At 41.4% G+C, this 26,851-nt stretch overlaps 1 protein-coding gene and 1 long non-coding RNA gene across 3 annotated transcripts in view; both read left to right on the forward strand.

Moving 5' to 3' along the window:
• Positions 1-1,949: 1,949 nt before the first annotated feature.
• On the forward strand, positions 1,950-12,978 carry arhgef7b (Rho guanine nucleotide exchange factor (GEF) 7b). 2 transcript variants are annotated; one of them, XM_031851994.1, is made up of 22 exons: positions 1,950-2,342; positions 3,822-3,905; positions 6,006-6,090; positions 6,210-6,334; positions 6,470-6,674; positions 7,261-7,352; positions 8,306-8,400; positions 8,717-8,812; positions 9,128-9,250; positions 9,353-9,491; positions 9,582-9,641; positions 9,739-9,885; positions 10,034-10,120; positions 10,224-10,302; positions 10,405-10,541; positions 10,624-10,848; positions 11,022-11,115; positions 11,212-11,301; positions 11,671-11,820; positions 12,094-12,190; positions 12,505-12,559; positions 12,691-12,978. In XM_031851994.1, the coding sequence occupies exons 1-22, from the start codon at positions 2,178-2,180 to the stop codon at positions 12,811-12,813; spliced, it is 2,553 nt and encodes an 850-aa protein (XP_031707854.1). In that variant the 5' UTR covers positions 1,950-2,177; the 3' UTR covers positions 12,814-12,978. The 2 variants fall into 2 exon arrangements, with proteins under 2 accessions (XP_031707854.1, XP_031707855.1); XM_031851995.1 differs by lacking the exon at positions 11,671-11,820.
• Positions 12,979-17,716: 4,738 nt separating this feature from the next.
• LOC116386039 (uncharacterized) overlaps positions 17,717-26,851 on the forward strand; it is a 48,664-nt gene continuing 39,529 nt past the window's right edge. The window contains exon 1 of the long non-coding RNA XR_004212934.1: positions 17,717-18,575. This is a non-coding gene — a long non-coding RNA (uncharacterized LOC116386039). The remainder of the gene's footprint in view (positions 18,576-26,851) is intronic.

Below are 26,851 nucleotides of genomic sequence, written 5' to 3' on the forward strand. Positions count from 1 at the left end.
CACATTCATGGTCCTCAGAGGGTGAATCTGAAAGTGAATGCACTTTTAGAGATATTTAAGGTCATGCCTTATGAAATGCTGATTGTTACTTTGGACATTATTCTATTCTTAATTTAAAAACTGCCCTCTCTATAGAGGAAAAGCATTCATGCAAAGCTGCAGCACGACAGGTACTAAACTTTTCAGATGCAGTGCGGTGAACACTGGCGGCCACGAGGCTGTTGATGGGAAATTCTCTCCATTCTTTCAGATTCGACCTCGGTGGTTTAGGCGTGTCTTTGTTGACTCTCAGGTAAAGTTAGACGGCTCTCTATTCTAGCTCTGGCCTGATCGGACACTACCCAGCCGCCATTTCTTTATTCTTAAACCTTTGATGCAAATGTTAAATCATAATTACATTTAAATAAAACTTATACAACAAGAAAACAAGAGAGAGTCTAGTTAAATATGAGCTGTTAAATTCTGTTTTGCTGACTTCACACATGTAAGTGACACTGATCTCATAGAAATACTTAGTGTGACATCCTGCTATGCATAATACAGACACTTTCCACGCTCACCACCCAACCCAAAATACTTTCAAACATGACACGTTATCGTATTATTGAAACTGTTGTTTTACGTAGCTGCTGACAAGGAGCGGGGTGCAGAGAGCCCAGACACCGTGATGCATGATGGGCATTACTGACTGACTTTGTGTGTGTGGCATAGAACCAATAAATTAGTAGCTGCGTTAGTTACATTCCCTGAATTGAATCAAAAGCAGTGTTACGCTGCAGAATTGCAGATCAATAATCTTCATACCCTGTTTTGGGGTGGGATTGATCAAGTATTGGGGGCAATTGTTCTTCTCTTTATCGTTGTTTCTTGTCAGCTAAAATCAAGGTATAAGTGTTGAACAAATAACAACTAAAATTGTCAACATTTTAGGTATAAAATGGAGGACAAAAATGATGACATTGAAAGAGTATGTTAAGTTTTGCATGTAGCTAATGGGCCACTTTTAAATATCATTATATAAGTAATTTATGGGGTTCATGATGAGTTTTTTCTTTGCCATCAGCTAAACCTATAACCTAAACTGTGCAGCAGAGGGCGACACAGCCCAGTTACACACAGTTGATAACAAGTCATTGAATTACTTATGTCATGCTCGTGCAGTCTCAGGAAGAAATCGACTTAACACACAAAGTTACGCTTCATTGAACAAACCATTGCATTAGCACAATTTAGCCCCACTGCTGACGAATTCTGAATAACGATCCACTTTTCATGACGAAATTATTATCTAAGCAACGCTTGTTTTAATTAGGAATATTTTAACTGATTTGCTTACAATAAAATGTTGTCGATAAATGAGCAACATATTTTAAATGTGTAGATTTGAATGTAGTTCGGAGTTATGTGTGGTTTGATCAGCCTGTTAGTCATCAATGGGACGGTCCTGCGATTTGCTGCGTCAAAACCAACAATAAAAGCATGGGTTAAAGCGGAAGTTAGAGGGTTTTGTCTTCAAAGTAAAAGTGCAAAACTAATTATTTATTAGTTATCTGGCTTAAGGCTTTGGTTTCTTGTATTGCAGCCCTGAGTTGGACACCATGCTCAGTGATTATTGTTGATATTAATATACAGGTATAGTAGCTTCCTGATTAGATTCCTTATTATTTTCAATTAAACATTTCTAAACAAAAGGTGTTCAAATGATAGATGGACGGATTTTCCTTAAAACATTGTGATTGACACAATATATAAACACACAACATAGCACCATGAATTGTATATGATTCATTTTACAATGATTTTGTAGATGGTATGATAATAATACACACAAAATATCCTTTGTGTAGCCTTTTAATTTAAAAACTGTCAAAGGAAGTCGCGTCTCAGAGTGCGTAACTTGCTGCCACAGTTGTCCACACAAGCAAAGGTGAGAGAGAGAGAGAGAGAGAGAGAGAGAGAGAGAGAGGGGAAGGAAATACCTTTCTCATTTCCACATCTATTATTTTTCTTCTATTTTGGATCATCAGCCTGTGTGATCCAAACCAGTGCGCGTTGATGTTCAAACAAGGCGCGGCTGGCTAACCCTTCTGTCTCATTTCGGACGGACCACAAACAGGAGAGCGCGGACACTGAAGCTGCTGCTGCTGTTGTTGTTGTATGACATTGGAGATCCGGCCATGAATTCGGCCGAACAGACGGTAACGTGGCTCATCACGCTGGGGGTCCTGGAGTCTCCCAAGAAAAGCATCTCGGATCCAGAGGCTTTCCTCCAGACGTCTCTGCAGGATGGAGCGGTGCTGTGCCGGCTGCTGGAGCGACTCCGACCCGGGACGGTGGACAAAGTGAGTGATGGAGGGACACAGGGCTAAGGAAGGGGAACAAAATAACCCATTAGGGAATGAATATGGTACATAAAAACATATAAAGCTAAATATATTCAGCCCCTATTGGCTATATATGTAGACAGTGAATAGACAAGAAACCTAATTATCCTATGAACATTCTACAAAGGAAAACCCAGTAAAATGCCAGTAGAGAGTAGTATTTACAAACTGAATTAAAATTAAAATACATTAAAAACATTGCCATGCACGAGATTTGTTTCCCCTTTGACATTAAAGTATTAAAAAAAATCAATTCAGAGTCAAAGGTGGTGAGCACTTTTTAGACACCTAAATATTAAATTGTTGTACTGTTATTTAAAGTCTAGCCTCCTAATTTATTAATCAGCAGGTTTTGTGTTATCTCATTTGTATGTGCTCTTCTTTTTGCACCCTTTGTTTTATTGCGGTTATTTTCTATTCTAGAGATAAAAAGGAAAGAAGATATGAGACATCTGATATGTAAATCTGATACCAAATCAGATTCCTGCATAGATTAATATCTAAAATGATATTGCTGTGATACTAATAATGCTCATTAAAATAACTACTGTAATACATTATAAATACTACTAATATTGAATGTATACTAATTCCACTACTAATTAGTCCACTGTTAACCAGAGCTAAAACCATTGGTCACCAAAACCAGTACGAGCCTGCAGTAATAAAGATCTCTCTCTCTCTCACACACCCACACACACGCACACACACACACACACACACACTCACACACACACACACACACACACACACGCACACAATGGACCATGAGCTTGTCAACGTCATATCCTCCTTGTTCTTATCCTACTTCCCTGTCAGACCTCTTTCAAAGTAGCTTCTATTAGCTTCAACTCAACACAGAGGGAGGAACAGCTTCTTTCAAAATAAAGGCATACCTCGTTGTCAGCAGCTACGGATCACCCACTGTGCTATTTATTTAGCCTCCTCTTGGAACAGCCATGCCACCACAGCTTGTCCACTTTTGTGTCGGCATCAGAACTCATTTTAAGTTATATCATATATATTTTGTAGCTCAGTTTTTTTTTTTTTTGTTAAGCTTAATTAGCAGATTTGGAAGACAAGATAAAAACTGAGATGATTCTTCATAAGTTACTGAAAAAAATACACTTGACCACAACAAGTAGGCATCTTACTAACAGCAATAAAACAATGATTAATGTAGCTTTTACAGAAAGTTAAATTTTAAACAAAATATATGAAAACGTAACAACGTCTTAATTTGAAAATTGAAACCGGAAGCTTAGCTCATTTTCCTTTAGCTAGCTTGATACTGGTAAGCAGCAGGTGGCAAGTGCACTAGCAACGCCTGGAATAATATTGTTTACATGACGAAAAATCCTTTAACACCTTCATAAACAGTTTATTAACATTTTGTGTGAGTATTTTAAAGCTAATTTAGTGACTTTTTGTGTGTAGTTTTTCCAGGAACCGAGGGGTGACAGCGAGTGTCAGAGGAACGTTGCGGAGTTTGTTAAAGGCTGCGGGGCTTTCGGTGTGGAGGTGAGTTCATATTAAAACACATTACCCCATACCTACGCAAACATATTCATTGTTTATACCACCTTTTGAAACGTACGTATCCTGCTGTTTATCAGTGACGTCTGTACAGTTAATGTTTAGCCATTACTCCCGTTAACGGCTCGTGCAACAGGTATTGTACTCGAGCGCAACCTGGAAAGGTGCCATTTATACATCAATATGGCTTTTGAGGGAAATTGTTTTTCGAATATTAATTAAAAAATTGCAATTACAATACAAATACTGTGTCTCTAGTTAAAAAAAATGGATGTTTAGTCAGAAAAGGTGAGAAAGAGAGACAGAGACAGAGAGAGACATAGAGACAGACTGAGAGAGAGAGAGAGAGAGGGTGCTTTTCAATTCGGAGGTGGAATGAATTAGCTGATAAATAGGAGAGGGAGCTAACATTTGGTCTAAAGGCAAACTTATTTATTTGAGAGTTGAACGTACTAATTTGATTAGTGTTTGGCTGTTGGCATGTTTATCATAAAATGATCTGTATCGTTATCAGAGCTCAAAAACACGTGGCAGGGTGTGTGCATGTGTCTGTGTGTTTGCACAACAGTGGGTCGAGCCAGGTTATATCCTGCCCCACAGTGGGTGTGTAGAGAGGGCTAGTGAGTAGAGTGGTATACAAAATGACACCACGCACTCTCTCTCACACACACACACACACACACACACATTTCAATCTTTGCTTGGCGTTAAAGAAAATCGTGATGAAATAGAGGGGACAAGTGGGTGGGCTGACGTAATGCGACACGTCAGGCCGTCTGTGGACCCAATCACGTTGATTAGAAGCATGTTGCTTCACGTCGGCCATGTTGCTGGAAGCCAAGGGTCTCCATCACTCGTTGGACGGGCAGAGGACGAGCCGGACCGTCTGTCCAACAGAGGGACGTCTGAGTCCTGACTTGATTAACCGGACCTCCACCATTCATCAGATCTTAAATCTATTAATCAAACTCAATCCGGTGGGTTATTGATTCTCTGCATTTACGTCTCTGCCGCGTTAAATCAAGCGCTCCCTGTTATCAGGTAAGCTGTTTGACCAATCACAGGCTGGGATTATGTTCTCTCTGCTTCTCACAGCTGTATGTTTTTACTATAACCTGCAAGATGAACAAAACTGCATTTAATAATATATAGTTATTAATATCTTGTACGTGGTATGCATTACTGCTATTTATATAATGTCAAATTGTATTCAACTTTAAGAATCCATTCTGATTTAAAGATGTTAACAAATATGTCACGTAAAACCAAATTCTTTCAATATCAACTGCACCTTTTCTCCGTTATTGAGGTTTGAGATCCTTCTGCGAGAGCTATTCTTTGTCGCTGATGTTCTACATGTGCTTCTTTTTAGTGTAGCAGCAGCTAAAATACCCCAAATATGTACAAAAGCAACCTTCTCGCTGGTACATTTCTACTGCAGCAGTGCATAGAAAGCCTTGTTTTGTACCTTGGCCCAATGCCAGTGGGAGAGATGGGAGTGTGTGTTAACTGTTGGGTCCACACCGCCCTGACTACTAATCAGCCTGTGTGTATAAATCAGACCAAGTGGGTTCTTAAGATGAGGACTACATTAAAGAAAGCCGTCGTTTTACCATCACCTTAAAGAGACCTGCTCTGTAAAGAAGTCGGGGGCTGCTCTCAGCTTTTTAAATCAGAAGTTTTGAAGCCGCACATTACCTCCACCTTCAGTGTGTGGTATACACAAGATTAGGGTCTTTTGATTATGTCTGTGTGTGTGTGCGTGTATGTGTGATGGGATTACAAGTTGAAGCTCAGACGTTGAGTAATCCTGCTCCAGACTGCAGTTGGAGGAGGGATACAAACCCCCCCCCCCCACTACACTTGGCATTTCTTCATTTTTAGGATGTAGATTATGTAGTATGCGTTCATAATGTGAATTGTTAATCAGAGTCGATGCGAGCTCAATAAGTATATTCCACACACCATTTCTAAAACTAAACCGTGTGGAAATGTCCGCTCTGTGTGCTCTATACATTTATTATGAATGTGTGTACGTGTTTGTCTCAAACTCCTCAAACCTTTTCCCTGTTTTCTCCCCTTAAGCCTTTTGAGGTTAATGACCTCCTGCAGGGAGTGAACTTCTCAAAGGTCCTAAACTGCTTGGTAGCCCTCAACAAAGCTACTGAAGGTGAGATTATTGTGTTCTTACAAGGCTCACTTTTCATGTTTGCAGTCTTTTGTTCACCTTTCATCATTACAAGGGTTTATGATGACATTTAGATCTTTTAATTGACACACTGTGTGCAGATTTAGGTGTTTCTGAAGACAGTGTGTGCGTGCCGCACTCCTCACACTTGAGGATCAAGTCCTTTGACTCTCTGAACACTCAGAGTCGCTCCTCCAAGGTGCTGCAGCCTCAGTACCGCAGCCTGGTGAGTTATCTCATCGTCTGCTCTTGTACGGTGCACGTCTCTCTCCGCCAGTACATAAACATCTGGAACGTTTTCCGCGCACGTTCTGCACGGATCCAGGGAGCTTCATGTCTCCTTCGCTCTCCTCTTCCTCAGGACATGTCGGAGGGCGGCGGGTGTGGCCACGCGCTGTTCAAGGCGCGCTTCACCTTCCAGCAGACCAACGAGGACGAGCTCTCTTTCTCCAAGGGCGACATCGTCAGCGTGAGCCGGCAGGACGAGGGGGGCTGGTGGGAGGGCTCGCTCAACGGCCATTCTGGGTGGTTCCCCAGTAACTACGTACGGGAGCTGAAAGGAAGCGGTGGGTGCAGTGGCTGCTATAAATTCAGATTTGATGCATATGCTGCATATCAAAGATCTTAGACTAGACCCAAACCTCTACCTCTTTCATGATTTCTTCAGGAAGTAGACCTAATTATCCTTAAAACGTATCGTAACAGCTCATTTGTGTGTGGCTTTTATTGTTGTCCTGTGCATGTAAGAGCCGTTATCCTCCTGGTTTAATCGTGTTGCTTTCTGAGGAGAGGAGGCAGAAACGAAGGAAGGAAGCTCCACACGCACACAAAGACAGGAAGTGCCTGAGCTGCTGTATAGAAAAGGAGCTTCCTGACTTAATGCTCACAGCAGAAAACAGGGATCATGATAACAGCGCACTGAGGAGTGGCAGCAAACACACATGGCCAGAGGGAGTTGTTTCATATATGTGAGAGAGGGACCCAGGATTAGGATGATGAATTGGTGGCTACATGTGCCGGTTATCTTGATATACTGACATAAATCATCATAAACCTGCTTTTGTTTCTGCTCCAACACCAAGAATTGTCCAAAGAAAACCTGTGATTGTAACTTGATGTAGCTTGTTTCGCTCCCTCTTTCATGCTTTATAGACAAGACATTAGACAAGCCGAAGTCTGGGAGCCTGAAAAGCCCCCCCAAAGGTTTCGACACCACCATCATCAGCAAGACCTACTACAACGTGGTGAGCATCATGCCCTTCAGCAACTGTCTTAGACTTCTGGGTCTCCTTTGTTCCTTCCTGGTTAGACTGATGGAACCGAATTAACAGATAGTTCTCACATGTGTGCCTGCTTTTTGTTCAGTCAATCAATTTTCATCCGCACATCCAATTAATGATTGTGTGGCTGCGCTGCGTGTGTGGAGGCTGCACGGCACCCCTGTGTGAGAGTGCAGCAGATGTAATGTAGGTTATTTCTTCCGTCCCACTGGTTTCTGGGGCAGCCTTGCCCCGGGGTTGGTTTCTGACTGTGTGTGTGTGTGTGTGTGTGTGTGTGTGTGTGTGTGTGTGTGTGTGTGTGTTAATAATGCAGCAAGCTGCGGCAGTCCATCTCTGGTTGGGGTACCTGAGTCTCTCACTCACAGACGCTGCCTGAAGTCAAAGCTGTTCCTAGAAATAAAAAGCAAAACAAAAAGAAGATATAAATAAAAAGTTCTTCTAATGGACAGAGCAGAATATTGTATAAGCAGAAGAAGCAGACTTCGGGCTATTTTTGTTTGAGTGCGTTTGTGTAGTTTGCTTCACCATACCAACGTTTTCCACATATTCTTGTAGCCCAAAGCCCGCACTGGCATCCTCTCTGTGTCCTCTTAATTAATACATAAAAAGGTATTTATTGGAGGTCCAAACCTAAGGGGAGACCAAGCAACATGTGTCTGAAATTCCACAATTCATTAGCAGAACCCTCACTCCTCAGAGGCTGTGATGTTGTGGAGAGATGAACCAATTAGTGGAGTCAGACCCATAGAAAGCTACTTGTGTTACAGCTCCCATCGGGTCTGATACCTCTCTCCATCAGCCTTTTCCTAAACACATCTCCTACTAACAAGCCAACAGCTCGGAGAGTCATTGGAAGATCACTCACTGTAATTTATATAACGCTCTCTGTGTGTTTCTGTGGTCCATGTTCACCTCAGGTCCTGCAGAACATCCTAGAAACAGAGACTGAATATTCGAGGGAGCTCCAGAGTCTCCTGGGCTCATACCTGCGCTCACTTCACCCCACAGACAGGTTTATTTTTACACTTTTTATTGTTTAATTCAACAGAGTCAGATGTTAGAGGTAGCGGTACACACACACACACACTAGCATATCTACTGCAATACCAATACAATCTGTCAAATATAAGAACACACTGTATATTATATGCATACTGGATGTGTCCTTTGTCCTGCATTGTACACACATAAATATATTACAAAATGCATGAATTATTATCCTTATATGTTAGAGCTTGGCAAGCATAATGATTTATTTATACCAGCCTTTTATTGAAAATGTCAACGATCCATTATGACTCTCCTCTCCTCTCCTCGCTGTATTGCAGACTCGGCAGTGTTGACATCAGTCACATTCAGGGAAATCTGGAGGAGATCTCAACCTTCCAGCAGATGCTGGTTCAGTCCTTGGAGGAGCATACAAAGTCAGTGCACTGATTTCCTTCTGTCCGCTACAGATGCTGCTGAAACGTAGTGTGATAATGAACTTGTCAAAAGATAATATGACGTCAATAACTGGATTAAAAAAAGACGTTTTTAACCTCATCGGCTTCGCTTCTAAACCAGAGGGGCGCTGAAGCTCAGACCTGCTTTTAGTTTCGTGTCGACAGTTGTTAGAGCTACAGAGACATCTAGTGGTAGACTGAAGGAACTGTCTGTCTGAGTCCTGTGTTGATGCAGTCAAGAGAGATAATACGGTGTCTGTGTTATCCAGTCAAACATGTCACGTGTCTGTGTAGACTCCCAGAGAACCAGCAGAGGATCGGGGGCTTCTTCCTCAATCTCATGCCCCAGATGAAGCTCATCTATGTGGCCTACTGCTCCAACCACCCATCTGCTGTCAATGTACTCATACAACACAGGTACAGTCAGAGATATGTTATTTCGTCTTGTGTGTCAGTAGCTACAGTATGTGAATATATTGTGTGTGTGTGTGTGTGTGTGTGTGTGTGTGTGTGTCACAGTGAGGAGCTGGGGGAGTACATGGAGTCTAAGGGGTCGTCCTCTCCTGGGATCCTGACGCTGACCACTAGTCTGAGTAAACCCTTCACCAGACTGGAGAGATACCCAACGCTGCTGAAGGAACTGGACAGACACATGGAGGTGAGCCACCTGTCTGTCTGTGTGACTCTCCAGATAAATAACACAACAATGAACTCAGTAAAAACTGTCTTTTTTTCTTCTTTGCCTCAGGACCAACACCCTGACAGAGCCGAACTCATTGCTGCCATGATGGACTTTAAAAACTTTGCAGTAAGATACAAACAGTGTGATGTTTCACAGAGGAACTGTATTGATTCGAGTTTTTGTGCATTCATGTGCCTCTGAATGCTTCTGCGCGTGTGTTCAGGCTCAGTGCCAGGAAGTGAGGAAGAAGAAGGACCTGGAGTTGCAGATTTTAACAGAGCCAATCAGAAACTGGGAGGGGGATGACATCAGGACTCTGGGCCCCGTTCTCCACATGTCCCATTCTACAGTCCACACGCAGAACTGTCAGGTACGGACACTGACTTATTGACCTAAACAGGTGTCATGTGAACGAGTCTAAGGTTGCATTCAGACCCGAAACGAACACACGAGACTGTTGAGTTCAAGTCACCACAAAAAAGTAAGTTAAAGGTGTTTTTTATCTCTTTGTTTTTCAGGAGTCAAATGAACGCTACCTCGTCCTCTTCCCTCACTCTCTGCTCGTGCTCTCTGCCAGCTTGAGGATGAGTGGGTTCATCTACCAGGTATGTTTAACCTAGAATGATGATTCAAAGCATAAAATCGTTCCCTGCAGCATATAAATGTGTGTGTGTGTGTGTGTGTGTGTGTGTGTGTGTGTGTCCATAGGGAAGGATACCGCTGTCAGGGATGCTCATCTCCAGAATAGAAGACGGAGAAAACCTGAAGAACGCTTTTGAAATTTCCGGTCAGCCCTTTCTGTCGTTTAACTTTCTCATTTGAATTGTCTATTCTGGCAGACTTTGGTATTCACAGGTATACGCACTGTGTTGTTGTTGTTGTTGTTCAGGAGGACAGTGTGATCGGATGCAGGTGGCCTGTAACAGTCAGCACGAGCTACAGGATTGGCTGGACCTTCTCACCAAACACACACACACTCCGGCCACGCACACACACTCACACCAGCGTCAGTCCGTCTGTCACACGGTAAGTCCTCAGCTGATCCACTTCACTGCCTTCATACAGCATCTGCTCTTTCCTCTTTTCACCTCTTCTCTGCTTCTCCCAGTTGCCCTCTCAGCCCGCCACTCCCTCCAGACACTCGGAGTCTCGTGGAGGGAGCACTGGACACACCTACCACACCCTTCCCCATCCCTCGTCCTTTGGGACGGCCCTCAGCAGCAGCCCTATGTGGGGGCCCCTGGAGCCACCGAGTACCCCTAAACCCTGGAGCCTGAGCTGCCTTCGCCCTGCGCCTCCACTCCGGCCCTCGGCTGCTCTCTGCTTGAAGGAGGTGCTGTACACATATGGCATATTAAAATGTGTTGCTCAAAGTGGGAGTAAGGGACCTAAAAGGGTTCTTGAGGATGTTTTTAGGAAGATTTGGAATTCACATGACGTTATACTTTATACTTTTCTGAGTCCTGTTGAATTGGACTCAACGTATTTCTGTGTTTTTGTTTGTAGGATATGAGTAAGAGTCCTAAGAACATGAAGAAGCTTCTGCCTAAGAGGAAGCCAGACAGGAAACCTTCAGAGGAGGACTTCACCATCAGAAAAAGTAAGTGTGTATGTGTATCTGACGACAAAGTAAATAGCTAATATCTACATGTGACGTCTCTCACATGTCCTTCTGTCCTGTCTCCTTGTCTCTCAGGTACAGCAGCTCTAGAGGAGGACGCTCAGATACTGAAAGTCATCGAGGCGTACTGTACCAGCGCCAAGACACGACAGACGCTCAACTCCAGTGAGTACACACGCACACACACACACACACACATACATGCTCACACACTGTCTGATTGCTAACCGCCGTTTGTTCTCTGCCGTCAGCTCTAACAATGTTTTTCTCTCTCCTCTCTTTTTCATGTCTGCCCTTCCTCTGCTTTCCTCATCCATCCTGTATTTTTCATTAACTATTTCATCCATACGTTTGGTTTCATCGTCTCACTCTTGTTTCCTTCATTTTAACTTGATTTTGCCTTTTATTTCTGGTTGCATTGGGTTCAAATCTTTTGTTTACAACTTCAATATGGTTTGTCGTCCCCCCCCCCCCTTCCGACATTCAATTTGGTTTGTTCAAACCCCGTCTATTGCTGGTTACTTTACGGTACAGCCTGGCAGGGGACTGACCTCATGCACAACCACGTGCTCGCTGACACCAGCCTCACCGTCGCTGGCAACCTGCCTTGTTCTGACCAGTCAGAGGACTCGGATTATGACAGTCTCTGGACCGCCACTAGTTACAGGACTGCCTCATTTTCTCGTAAGACATCGGGTGTCGCAAAGCACTGACATGCTAGCGAACCGGCCAGCTTACAACTAGGGACAGCAGTATCTATATATCCTCCCAAACCGTTCCCCTGCTGTGTGTATGTGTCGTTGTGTACGAGCCTCTGTGAAACCCCCATACAGTAGATTCAGTAAGCAGATAGATTAATGTCTAGATGTGTGTCTGTTTTCTTTGTTTGTGTGCATGTGTATGTGTGTGTGCATCACGCAGGGTTAATAACTTACACTGTTGTCACTGTTCAATCAGGCTCCAGCAGGAAGGACGTGCACATGTTGTTCCCAGAGGAGGAGAAGATCATCGTGGAGGAGACCAGGAGCAACGGGCAAACCGTAGTGGAGGAGAGGTGAGAGGGGAGCGGTGAAGGTGTGTTTTTTATGTCCGGTATACTCAACGTGTGGATAAGTTAAGCTTTGATAGCGGAGGCTGTGGGGACAAACAACAGCAGCAGCAGCGAATAAAAGGGTGCAGCATCAACAGATACAACACAGAGGAAAAGGGGAGATTCTGAACTCGTGATAAAACCAATCAAACACATTTAGCAACTTTATAAATATCAAATGAAAACTTCACAGCATGTATGGCCAAGAGTCAAAGTGGAAAAATGAGCTACATAGTATTAAAAACTGCAGTCGGAGTAAAGCTGTTCTGTTCCTGCAGGAGTCTGGTGGACACTGTGTACAGTCTGAAAGATGAAATCCAGGGGCTCAAACAGGTGAGACTGCTGAATGTTTTATGAACCTGAGCTTATTTATCATCAGTGACTCGTTAAACGGTTTAAACTTCTGTCCGAGAACCAATAGAGGTAATTCCTCTCCTTTCCTGTCGTTCTTCGTCTCTCTCCAGGACAACAAGAGTATGAAGAGGACGCTGGAGGAGGAGCAGCGAGCGAGGAAAGAGCTGGAGAAGATCGTCAGGAGAGTTCTGAAGAACATGAACGACCCCACCTGGGATGAGACTAACCTCTGAGATCAATACGATCATCACCACGGACAAGACCAACTTCCTGACTTGATAATGACCAAATGAACCGTGCCAGAAGCTGCCAATTCTTCCTTCAACACGTCTTCACCATTTTTCACTTGCTTTGACCTTTGTAACAAACTGTGGACCAAGAGAAAGATGCCTGCCAGCCAACAGCAAAGCCATCCCAACAGACCGAAAAGCTGTGAAGCCAAATTAGCTGGTAGGTATGATGACATCACTTCCTGCCTTGTTCGGAGCAAAATCACTTTTTCTCATCGACCTGTCTATTCGTCTTTTATTCCTCCTTGTGCTTATTTGCATAAAGTATGACATTTCACTATTAGCAGGACAGTATGTTATTGACTGTCGTGCATGAAATATACATTTCAAAGAGACTGGAACTTTAAATAGACATCCGCACTCCTCATTTCATTGGCAGCCATTTTTATTTTATTGTACGATATATTTTTCTTGATTCTAACAAACTATAAAGTTTGTTTATTTCTGATATCAAATACAAAGATAAGTACCGCCTAAATTTAAAGTAACCTTAATTTACCAGCACTTAAAAGTTAGTTTAAAGTTCTCTGTGAATATTGCTGCTTTGAGACAGACCACCATATAAGTCTATGAATCCACATTATGCAAGTTTCAGGTGTAATTATTTAGATTATCTAAAAAAAAAGATATAATATTTTTTTATTAAACTTCTATTTCAAGGTTCACATTCTTGCAAATAAACACTCGAAGCAACATTTAAAAGTTTAGGATACCCTGATTCAGAATATTGTTTTTGTCAGATGTTTATGCGGTTATACATGTGAAGTCCAGGACACGAGGAGAATATGGGCGCTTCTATTACAGTTAATAGAAATAATACTGCACTGAACCGTTTCTCCTAACTTCATGAGCTAAAGAATATATTCACAGCTCGCTGCCCTTTCTGTTTCAAGACCAAAGTCCAAGCAATACAACACTGGAAAATGTTTTTTAAATGATTTTTACAACGTCAATATGCAACTTACGGTGTAATGATTTCTTATTTTTATATTTGCGATTGTGTTTCTACTCTGGTTTTGATTTGTAACACTACTTCTTTTCTACTTGACCTGTTTGATGATTTGAGCAGCATATCTCTCATGAACGTTGTGAGACGTGCCTTGGGGAGAAGAACATCTGCGAAAGTTATTATTGAAATTAGAAACCACACTAATGCAAGCTATGTGATACAGTTCCTCAATCATTGACTCTAACTTATGTATTTAAATGAAAGTGACTGATGTAAATGTATTGCGTGTTCAAATGTTATGGTGATGATGTTGATTACAGTACTCACTCTGACAAGAATCACCCCCCCCCCCCCTCTATTTATTTCACCCATTTGTCTGTGAATAAAATGTTGAATCAAACAGTTGTCTCTAAATCTGTATCTCTCTGCAGCTAAACATCAGTAAACCAACATTCAGTGACATGCATGAAAGGTTGTACTAATTATTCCTCACGCAAACGCATAATGCAGTTCTCTTACATCAGGGGTGTCCAAACTTTTTTCAGAGGGCCAGATTTGATAATGTGAAAATGCCCAAGGGCCAACAGTCCCTGCTGACATTATTTTAAACAATACAAGTAGCCTATACATACATTGTTATTTAATCATTTTATTTTCAATGACAGCAAATAGCAATGTAACCAAATGTAAGCAGCTATAATCACTATTTTAAAGTGATTAGTGACTCGTCTAAAACATTGAAAAAAGGAATAACTTCAACAGAATCATTCTATACACTGTAGCTTCTTTACATTCTATTAGAATGTAAAGAAGTTACATTCTAATACAATGTAACTTATTTACATTCTTGTAAAGAAGTTGCATTCTATTAGAATGTAAAGAAGTTACAGTGTTGCCTTTTCTTTTCTTCCCACAAGAATGTCATTTTGTCAGGTTGATAAAAAATGTCACTTTACTTCCTGACATTATTGTTACTTTCATCAACAGATCACAGGCAGCTTCAACATGTTCATATTAGAATACTGTCTTTGATTAAATATGTATTTGTCTCTTAAATTCCCGAGTTCCCTCACATGAGTGAAACAGCGCCCCCGCTGTTAGTGGTCAGAACAGGACATTACACCCTCAACAGTGGGTGAAACAGCAAGGTAATTTAAATTAAACAACAGTTTAGCTCTCCAGTGAAAGTAACGTTCGCTAGTTATAGTCATTGTTGCTAACGTGCTACGGTAGCCGCCACAGAGAGGAAACAAACAAACAAACAGACTGTTAAAGAGGAAGAAGACTTCTGTCAACAAACAAACAGACTTTCAAAGCAGCGAGTGCAGTTGGTCATCAATGAACATCTCCATGAAAGAAAGGAGAATTGACTTCGACAACAAATGTGAGTAATATAGACTTTATCTCTGATTGTCTCTTTGATTGCTGGTTTATTTCCTGATGTTTAAGTGTCTCGCGTGGGTGTATTAAACTCTTTGCATTGTGTTGATGTTATGCAGGTCATGTATTTGATACATGCATTGATACTATTTTGATCAGTATTCAGCACTGATATGTACCTCTAGAGTACACACTTTGTAGTACTGTATGCATGTGTCTGCTGAGAGAATATACATAAGAGACGTGTATCTCTGATATGTGCATTAGTTTAACTTAAACCTGTTTTTATGTGACTGCTTTATTTATAGCATTTCTTACTGAATGCAGTGTATTGTCATATTGGTTCATTTTTTTGCCTGTGTTTTTAGATCTTGGTCATATCGATTGGTTATTTTCATATTATCTGCTATAAATAAGGCTAGAAGGAGTTGATATGAAGAGTGTTGTGAGTGTGAGCAACAAGGAGCTGAGGAGAAGAGGGATCATGCTTAGAATGACCTGTTTTGCACATTTACTGATGAAATAACAGAATATATATATCTCTGTTGTGTACTGATTGTCTGATTGGCTTTAGGAAAGTGGCCAGTGAGCAGTGAGGCGAGATAATGTATGAAGTGTATATAACTCTAATCCACTGAGATGATCATGGAGGCTGTGTGGCTGCACGGTGACTATAGAGACCACTTACAGTTTTATATTAACATGTGACACCATAGAGGTCTCAGACAGCCGCCTATTGTGCATATATTCATTGTATGAGCCTCTTTTTCTGTATCTCCACACGTAAGATAAGTGATGTTTCACAATGCATCACTGACAGTTTGATGGCTTCCGTGCTGGATGACTGTTATCAATGCAATCAATAAGATCACGTGGCTAAATTGCCATCAGGTTCTTTGGCAGGACACCATGTGAGAAGCATTCTTCCCATAACAACAGAGGAGAAAAGAGGCTTTGTGGAGTCGTCCTTACTAAATTGACAAGGCCTTTTACAGCCTTTGATACAGGGCTGGCTGCCTCACACAAAGAAAGGCATATAAATTTGCAGATGTCGTCTGGAAAGCTCAAATGTCAACGCTTTTCACAACAACACCAGAGGAATAATTGATTGGTTCACCTTTTGTCTCGAGCCAAATATTCATCCGGGAGGACAAAAAACAGGAGGCAAAGCAAAAGATGAAAGAGCATCTTCTCCAGCCAGCGTGTGCTGGCGCTTTTAAGAATAATATTTTACAGGCCAGTCAGTGCTTGTGTAATGCGTATGCGGCGGTCCACTTACTGAGCATGCACTTAGAGCTTTTCAGCTAATCCTTGTAGACAAACAGCATCCCTCCTTTTCTGTTGCTGACATTACTTCACAAAGATATGAACTATCAACATGTCCTAAATGAGAAGTCAATCATCTCTGCATTGACATGTGCTTTTTGTGGTTTAGATATTCAGATTGAGGTTTGCAGCTTTTCACGTGTAAGAGTTGGACTTATTTCTTCATCCGAGATACATTCTAAGACTAAAAAGTGGGAAAGCTTTGGGGGGGGATTTAGCGGCTGGCGTGCAGGAAGGGAGGTTATCTCGTCAACCCCCCAAAACCAAGTAAATCATTGCGTCATTTAGCTTCATAGCTGAAAGATCGACTTGAAAAGTGAAATCTCACTGATGAGTCAATGAAGATCAGCCCCATCGACACACACCTAGAGGTCTGCAACAAAGTGAACTAAACACACACACATTATCGACAGCTCTGGGGTTGTGTTGTTTTTGGCCCTGAGCCCAACAGGTGTCCCACAACACACACACACACACACACACATATCTGAACTTACAGTACCTTTCTGTCTCTTCACTGCACTCAATAGCGAGTCATAATTTAGATTTGACTTGTATTGTTGCTTTGTGGCTGCCTCTTCTTTCTCTCTCTTTCCCTTCAAAGCCCTGTCGTGAATTTTCAGCCTCTGCAATTTTCATCTCCAGTAACAGAAAGGAGCCAAAGAGAAAGAGAGATGACAAAGACAAGACAGGACTCCTCTCTTTCCCCCGGCCCTGTTATTGTACAAAATAGCCAAGCAATAGTTTTTTTTTTGTCATTGGTTTACTCCTAAAAGCCCATTTGACGTCGGCTCTGAAAAGAAAGCAATAAAGAAACCTTTTCAGTGGCGTTGAATGAGCGAGAGGAGGAGGAATGAATCCCTTTGGGACGTTGCGCTCACAGAGGCCATTTTTTATTGTCTTTGCTCTGGTAATCAAATGGAGCTGAAATGAAAATGGAGTTTTCTATGAAAATAGGGGCCTTTGTTGGCTTTGGAAGGCTAGTAATTCATAAACAATAAGCCGGCTCCTTTTGTTTGGGTTATAATATATTCCTGCTGCTCTGAAAGAGGTCTCTCTCAGCACGCACACACACACACACACACACACATTGAAGCCAGGGTAAAAGCCAAAGCGAGGCAGCAGGGGAAGAGAGAATATAAAAGGAGGCAGAGAGGCAGGCTTTCCCTTCATCCTCCTGGCAGAGTGAAGGCAGGATGCTCGACTCCTCACTCTCCAACCTTCACCTTTCTTTCTCTGGTCTCTCCATCTACCTCTTCCTCTCTGCTGTGACGAACACCCTCTCACACCTCTTAGTCTTTTCATCCCTGCAAAAGTCAAACTTTTAATGGTGTCGTCTCGGCCAGCCAACAGGTGTGTATGGATCGCAGGAAAGGATTTCTCAGAAGATCATTGATTTTATGAAATGATCAACGCATCTCCGATTCACCATTTCTTTCCTCATGCCATCTCTGGTTTTTGTATTTGTCACTAAATATTGGAGGATGACAAGAACACGAAGACACAGAAGAAGACAGGACGTGAGTGGACAGAAAACCTGCAACATCAGCAGCATGATGGGAGGACACCAGAGTCTCACTGAGCAAAAACAGGACTCATTCCTTTAAAATCTATGGACTTGTCACTGTTCGAACTTCAGTGACGCAACACTTCAGTGTGTGGGGAATAATGTGTCTGCGTCTTTTAACCCTTCAACCCAGAGAGAGGACAACAACATGGATGTTTTGCACATAATAGAATGACTTGATGGAGGTTTGTGCCGTCCAATGGGGCTATTTACAGTAAATTTACCACATAAAAAAAAGGAGATATAACTTAATATTTACGCCTGAATGAGGTTGTTGTTGGACCTCAAAACAACAACATCGTCCCTTGTTGTCTGGAAATCAACCTGATGTATCTGCAGACACAACCTTCCTCTGAAGACACTTGAAGTATTGTCATACTTTACACCTTCTGGAGCAAATGAACTTTGTGGATGAGAACTTGGGCACATTTACATGCATATGGATATTTACATATATATGGATTTAGATCGAGCCAACACGATGTAAGTACAGCATTGTGCATATTTCATACCGTACTTTAATTTCAGTCATTAGAACTCTTATTTCTTCAGTTGTGTGTGTGTTTTTAAATCTCATTTGATGTGGCAGGTTACAAGTATGACAAATTAAACAAGTTCACTTAATGGTTTTTGCCAAATATGTTTTGGAGGATATGTAATGTTGTGTCGAGGTGGTCGTGGAGGAGAGTGAGTGAATGAACACGCTCCGAGTCAGTGTTGACGTATATTAATAAATACCACAACCTTTCTAAGATATTAAACAAGTGTTGTGAGCATAACCATGAAAACATGAGTCATGCTTATGTTGCCTGAAAGTGTACTTAAAAACAAATGACTATTTTTGCAGATCGAATAAACTGTGACATATTAGTTCTAGCAGACGTGTGCAGCTATTTTTAAGCTGCCACTCTTCAGTCATGTGACATGTGGTGCTATGTGGGCGTGTCTTTGAACGAGTGCAGGAGGCAGTAGCACTCTTATGATTACAGAAGGTGATGGCTGCACACGTCTAACATCTCAGTTTATATAGTAATAGTGGGTGATTTATTTAGAACATAAACTGCTGTAGCACTATAAATAAAAGAATCCAGATTACATTATTACCCACCGACCTGTCTAAGTATATAAAGATAGAGGGAGAGACCACAACAGAATATTTATCTGGTAACTGTCACAGTCAGTTGGATCAGTTGCTCTCAGTCGGTCGAGCAGTTCATCTTTTTTACTTTGATGTATTTAACTGCCACTAGTTGTAATTTATGTTAAAAAATGATGTCTTCATATTCAATATTTACACCTGGAGAAAAAGCTTTCTGTTGCTGCCAGCTGCTCTGATCTAAATCTTTAAATTGCACCGTACGAGATTATAGCTTTGAGATAATTCACATCTGTAGTCCCCTGGCAGTTGGTCGGCTCTTGTTCTTTATGTCTTTCTAATAGTAGACAGATGTTCAGAGGCTGAGTGAGGTGGATATACAAACTCTCTGAGTTTATGTGTTGCATTGTTAGAATAAATATGTGTTTTCTACCTCTGACAGCCGGGCTTCCTGCTGCACACTGGAGTTCCAGCTCGGTTCACTCTTTTAAATGGGTTTGTTTTGGTGTTTATTATGAAGTAAGGGGTTTTTGTTCGATGACGGGCCCAGCTGGGCTCCCACTTAATAGCCGGTTCAGCTGGTGGAAATGCTGGAGAGGTTAGATGTTGTAGATGTTCAACAAAGGACCACTTATTGTAATTGCTGCATTCCCTGTTTCTTGTTCCAGCCTCACTTAAGAACATAATAACTTGCTTTTACGAGTGGCTAAAGAGCTGTATACGTCTGTCACATGTCTGACAGTCACTACTTGGAAAAAGAGTGTTATTTATTAGACTCGAGAGAGAATGAACTTTATTTCTGGAAACCTCTTATGTGAAACCCAACATCTCCTGTTGGTCTTGTTGTACAGTGTGAGCAGTCTGAAAACATCTTTATATTAACTGCAGGTCATTGATGTAAAGCAGACAGTTAGACTCAGTTTTATTACACAAGTACAGGACGTCTTTCCTGTGAGGCAATAAACCGATGACAGTTTAAATGGACTATCACAATATAAGTCATGTCATATCTAGATAACTATATATATATATATATATATATATATATATCACAATGTAGCATGTTTTCTAATTCAATAAATAAGAAGTCTATATGTAATAACCACGTGGTAAAGACCATTTTTGTAGTCTCCTGTGATTCAAATACATGACAAACAAAAAGTACAGTTTCTTATTTAATTAACAGCTTTAGTGTAAAACGAACAATAGTTTCAAGTGACATTAAAGAGGCGTCTAGTTGATGCGTCACATTTCCTTTAAAGTCATGTAGTGTACGTACCATCTTCTGTGGTACTGATGAATACAATCCTAGATAAAAAACAAGCTGAACGAATTGATTTGACTCATCATCCCTGATTCACATGTTAATGTTGGAAACAGTGATGAAGAAATGCTGTAAGTCCCGATATCACCACTAGAGGGCAGCACAGTCTAACAAACACAAACGCAAGTCACATTTGACTTTCATTTTCAGTTTTCTTACATATAAATGTACATTTTGTCCCCAACAGGTTATTAGATATAAGTTATTCGATTTTTAAAATGTAATATGCACGTGAGTAAATATTTAGTGCTTGATTTAGTCACCTTACACATTTATAACATACTACCCATGGAACATGTCATCAAGCTGAAATAAAACTATTATTAACCATTTTCTTTAAACAAGGTGCAGAGACCATCATCAGTGCAAGCCCAAATAAAGTTAAATAAATGGTATTTATTGCTAAGGGGGCAGACGGACCTCCATAGTTGATTTGACCCATATTAGCCATATTATATTCTCCTGTGATGAGAGCTCTGCTTCTTCAACTTTTCTCTAACTCGCCTTGAGAAGGTGAGGCTCCTCCTTTCTTTAGTGCAGCGATGAAGAATGTAGAAAGTCTCCACTAGAGGGAGCCTGATATCCACCTTTGAACTGTTGATTTAAACCTCAGAGAGGCCACTGATGGATGGACAACTAGTCCCCTGTGTGTGTATAAACTCTTGTGTGTATAAGGCCTGCAAACAGCTGTTTTCCAGACACCATCTGACCATGTCCAAAACCCAAAGCCTACTTTGTCTCATGTGATTGTGCGTCCCGGTTGTGGTGCGTCTAACAGGCAGAAACAGCAGGAGGACGTGATATGAGACACAAAGACAAATACAAATGATGCACAGCACTACTTTCACTTGCTGTAGTTGAATAATTAAATTACCAATCGTTTGATATTTAATTTGAGGGGGAAAAGTCATTTATTTGGTGATGAAAGTTCACATTTGAAGTGTTTGTTAAAATGTTTTTTAAAGGAAAATTCACATTTTGAAAGACAGTTAATTTACAGGAGATTTTATTTCCCTGATCAAATGTGTGCAGAAAGAAAAATGTATTTAGGATATTTTAATTTTCAAAATAACGTGCAGGAAATAAAATGCTCAAACCAAATTCCCAACATGATCTGATTGATTTAATGTAATTTGGCTCATTTAGACACAAAGAAAGGAAACCTGACATTCAACATGTTTGACCAAGTAACCTACAAATAATAATCTGCTCATGTTGCTCGTGTTCTAGAAGCGGAGAGATTAAAATATAAAGAGGCAGATATCACGTCCTCCCTCAATGCGGGCGCTGTGCCATTAGCTCTGCTGTTATTTAGACTAACTGTACCATAATGGCCAAACAAGCTGGAGTGGAATAAAGACTGCCATTATGTGAGCGCAGAGTCTCGACCTGTTGATGCGCCATTAGCTTCACTTCTCAGATGTGACCGGATTGTTGGCCTGCGTTCTAAGACGGGAGGAGACAAATAAGATGGGAGATAGCGGTGCCGTGATGCTGCAGGAAGAGTCCGAGCTGTGGCTCTTTTGATGTGGGAGGAAACTCGACAACACTTTTGCATTTAGTAACCGTTTTGCAATTAAAACACATTTAGAATAAGCTGTCAAGGAAAAAGGAAAGAAAGAAAGAATCAATGCAGCCATCATTTTATTTTTATTCACATGTATTTTTCTCTTGAGTTATAGCAGATAAGAAAGAAAAAAAAACAAACTAGAATTTCATTTACAGATTTCAATTTAAAATACATTCAAAGATGATAAACGTTTAGGTAAAATAAAGCAAAATGAAAAGTCTTTACCCTTAAACTATTTATTTACCCCTAATGAATTCTTGATACTGCATTATTGAGTAGTTGTAAACAAATGTAAAGACTATTTCTAAGTGTGAACTATCTGTCGCCGTGTGTCAAACACATGTAGAAATCATCCACAGGCAGCTTTAAACTGTTCCAAACTCAGGGAGACTGAAGTGAGACAGTGCTGCAGAATCACTGTTCTTCTATCACTGTTGTGGCTTTTTGATGCAACGTTAAGCACATTGAAGAAAATGCTCATTGCTTCATGATCCCAATGTCGTCCATACCTGCAGAATATCGTAATTGCGCGCATCTTTTTCTACTTTTGGGATTTGCGGAGGAAAGAAACTGGCGTGAGATTTTCAAATAGCCCAAATGTCCACAAAAATAACCTTTTTAAACACAGGTCAACCCCGCTCTCCTAGCTCAAGTTGATATTTCACTAAAAGAGGGAAGAGCAATGGTAAACAAACAGCTTCACTGTAGAATTCAATACAACTAGGAAATCTACCACCAGCACGACAGCACTGGAATTGTACTTAAGTGGCGTATAGCGTTGCGAAGCATTTGCAGAAAAAGCCGGGACCAGTGGGATACGAGAGCCTTCCTGTGAACGGAATTGCCTCAAAGTGCCAGGCCGCATTAATGTGATGGATATCCGCCATTCTGCATTCATTCTCCACGCAGTAAATGTGGGAGCTGACAAACAGATCCTGGTGAGAGGGCCTCCAGCACAGAGCAGGCGCTCGCTGCCTCTAATGCATTGACAAATATAGCCTGGGTTCAAGTACATTTATGTAAAACCAGCACAAACAGACACACCTTTCCTTAACCCAGTTTGTGATCTTCCCTACAAGAGAATAGCTCAGTCCTCTCCTCGCTCAGGTTTTCTGTGACCAGGCTTGTGTCACTTTATTGCATTTTTAATCACAATCCAATCTGAGCTTGTAAAGAAGGCACCTGACTTACAATTAGCTAGTTTGTCGGATAAATAAAATCTGTATTTGTTATCCCGCTGGATGATTGTTATTGTAGTACAGTCATTTCTTAAAGAATACAATGCATGACTTTAATATCTATTTGTTTAGATCTGATTATTGATGAAGGAAACTTCTACTCAGCATTTGAAGGGGTATCATTTAGTGTGTCTGGTTTTAATATTGCTTTGCAGTCTGCTGGCTTGCATGAGACAAATTTTAAAAAGCTGAAAATATCCTGATTTTTAGTGGGTCCTGATCTTAAAAATACGCCCATAATGCAACTCAGTAACGTCTTTTATTAAGCTTCCCCTGCCGAGTAAATGTCCACTTCTTTTAAACTTCATGGCCCAGTTTATGACCCATTCTTTCTGTTCATTTAGTCAGACCTAGAAACTATAAGCTCTCTCTAGATGTGTCGAATCGGTGGAATGCCCCTTTAAAACCCCTCAATTCAAAGAAACGGCCCCGAAACAGGAGTTCGTTCATGAAAATCGAGCCTGTGAATTCTACATGAATCTGTTAATACATCATCCTAATACGGAGCAGAGCATTTAAGTCAGTATTGTGTGTAAACTGTTGCAAAACTCACCTGAGAGTAAAACAGAAATGACACGTCACCTCCTCTAGCTGCCTGGTTGATGAGCATCACACATGCAAATCTGTCTCTGTTGTATGTTTAAATAGATTTCACAACCATTCACATGTGAGTGCTCCTCCCATCACTACCAAGGAACTACTCCGCCATCATCGCACCACTACGGGCATCACACAAGACATTCAGCCGGAGTAAGTGGGGTGGCCAATTACATTGATTTTAGAGGAGCTGTGTTGTTTGCGTTGGCGGAGGAAAATGCACCGCCATTTTCCATGTTGTTGGGTGGAAATTGAGAATTGAGCTCTCTTTAGGATGTACAAAGATTAGAATGACAATTAACTCAACACGCGACACTCTCTCTAACCACGTATCACCTCATGTACTTTACACCATTACAACGTCTTTCTCAATATATTTCTTCTTTAATTGAATTACGCGTTTGTTTGCTGGTATGCAGCACTAAAGCACAGACACAATGAAGGGTGGGTCCTGCTTCGTCACCTGAACTTCTCCCTGTTTCAACATGTAGATTTAAGACTGAAAAGGAACTGTACACGTTTAACAGAGAGAGGCAATGGAGTTAGAATAATATAGCTTTTGTCTTTTATATTAATACATGATCGCTTGGTCTGAGTTTGTGTAATTAGTAGCTTTCTCGTCTAACACTCTCCTTTTGAATGAAAATAATACACATCTATTCTAGTTTGATCTGAAGTTTGTTGTTGTGTCTCTTTGGTTGAATATAATTAAATATCTTTTGGTTGTGGACTGTCATCTGGACTAAACAATCAATTGCTCGACGTCCCTTTGGGCATATTTCACTATTTTCTGGCATTTTAAGGTGAATCAAAAAGATACTTGACTCTGAAAGTAATAGTTAGAAGAAGCCCTCGTGGGTAAAAAGCTCTTCTCTACCACTATGAACAGTTATAGCTTCTGATTATGCTTCAAAATGTAAAACAATAGACAATAAAATGCAGCCAGCCACCAGTTACAATGTTAGATCTCTCTATCAGGCAACCCCCCCTCCCTACCTGACACACACACACACACACACACCCTCATGCACACCTGACGCGGAGCACCACTAAGTAAGAAATCAAATGTCATTCTTGGGGCCAAGTCGATTTCAATCTCAATGTTCATCTTTTTCCAAAAATCTATAAACGCCGCTCTCAACACAGGACTGCGAGCTGGGTGGGCAGGAGGGTTAGAGGGGCTCCGGGGCTTCTGTGGGTTAACTGCCGTGTCAAAGTGTCTTTTGTCCTCTGAACAGCGCAGGGATGAAGGTGCGCGTCAGACAGGCAGTCGCTGGTTTGAGTCGACACAGTAAATGTGACGAGTACTGCTCAAAGGGTGTTTTATATCAACCTTTTCGGAGGAACAAAGTTGTTTTTCATTGCTTTAAAAGGAGCAGGGGGATGTTTTATAGGCTGTGTCGCTCAGTGAAGACAAATATCGGGTTGTATACATTGCTGTCGCATGATTAAAATGCATTCGGGGCCGTATAGCTGGCAATAACCACAACAGAAATGCCTCTCCAGCCACGTATCATAGCTGTCTCACAACAAGCCTCGCCTCAAAATAATTTCTTAATCCATTAATTGGCGTGGAGCAGCATTCGGGGCAGGGCTTTTTGTCCAATATGTTTTTCAGAGATGCATACTAATCATATAAAGTGATCCTTTGTACTCAGGTTGACAGCAGCGAAGAGGGCTTTTAGACGCGCACACACACACACACACCGAGGCATGTGTCTGGGAGCGCCGATGGCAGAACGAGTGTATTATTTTCCCTGAAGAGTGTTATTTTCCTGTCAAGGCTTGATGGCAACGTGCCAACAGATGTGACAGGGAGCGATCATCCCTCCTTCATACTGTACAGAGAGAGAGAGAGAGAGAGAGGAGGGATGGGTGAGGACAGACACACTAGCTGGGTTTCCATCCAGGCCTTTTTTTAATTGCGATGTATCGAATTAAAATAAGGTAATGGCTAATTCTAATGACATTTTATCACACGTCTTTTCGCCCGAGGCTGGAAGTTTGATTTGAGAAATTGTGATTTGAAATCAAATTCATCAAAGACACGTTGATGCTTATCTGTCCACCCTGATGTCCCAACAATGACCGACTCATAGGCTTCTGTGCTGTGTGTCCCGTTAGGTAGTACATTCAAATCTACTGAGGGTCTCAATGTGATTTGTTGCAGAACTTCGGAGCATATTAAAGCAGTTATATGTGAAGAACTCAACAACAACCTCCATTCAACAGTGATGTGAGATGCTGCGTCTGCACTCCTACCTAGTCCTGTCAGAGTGCTGATCATTTAAACTGCAGTTGTTATTGTTGGCCTAAAACGTGTATTTCTGCCAGAAAGTTTGTCCTGTTTTGCAGTCTGTACATGGCACAGGACAGTCTTCTTCAGTTGGTATGAAGATGTGCGACTTGAATCACAGTTAGATGTTCCTCCTGCAGACTCAATTTGGATTTCCACTCTAGATCTTGCCTCAGTAATCTGATGGCAAACAGTGCCTCGCAAGGTCAGCGCTGTTATTCAGAGCTACCTGATAAATAACAGCTGCTGCAGATCAGATTATAGTGTGTGTGTGTGCGTGTGTGTGTGTGCGTGTGTGTTAATGGCACTGTTCTCTTTTATCATCTGGTAAAGTCTGTAAGTAAACTGATTCTCTCCGTTATCTCCCTCTCTTTCTGTGTTCCTCGGCATCTCTCTCTGCTCCTTTACCCTCTTCATTTACTTCTTCCCTGACTGAAAAACAAAGAAAAAGCAAAACAAAGCGGCGGAAAACAAAAGGAAAGCAAGAAGAAACATGTCATTACTGGTTTTGTTTCTACAGCGGCACAATACCCTGACCACCCTCATCAAATGAGAGAGAGAGAGATTGCACGCATGCAGGCGAGTAAGAGCGAGAGAGAGAGAGAGAGAGAGAGAGAGAGAGAGAGAGAGAGAGAGAG

The sequence above is a fragment of the Anarrhichthys ocellatus genome, unplaced genomic scaffold, assembly GCF_004355925.1.
Source record: "Anarrhichthys ocellatus isolate YVR2014 unplaced genomic scaffold, GSC_Weel_1.0 scaffold12, whole genome shotgun sequence".
NCBI classification, from domain to species: domain Eukaryota; kingdom Metazoa; phylum Chordata; class Actinopteri; order Perciformes; family Anarhichadidae; genus Anarrhichthys; species Anarrhichthys ocellatus.

Excerpts from the sequence above, each read along its gene's own strand:
- arhgef7b (XM_031851994.1), top strand. The coding sequence starts at position 2,178 with ATGAATTCGGCCGAACAGACGGTAACGTGGCTCATCACGCTGGGGGTC. Across the intron at positions 10,303-10,404 it reads GAACGCTTTTGAAATTTCCG|GAGGACAGTGTGATCGGATG; the intron begins GTCAGCCCTTTC and ends GTTGTTGTTCAG. Across the intron at positions 11,821-12,093 it reads CAGGACTGCCTCATTTTCTC|GCTCCAGCAGGAAGGACGTG; the intron begins GTAAGACATCGG and ends CTGTTCAATCAG.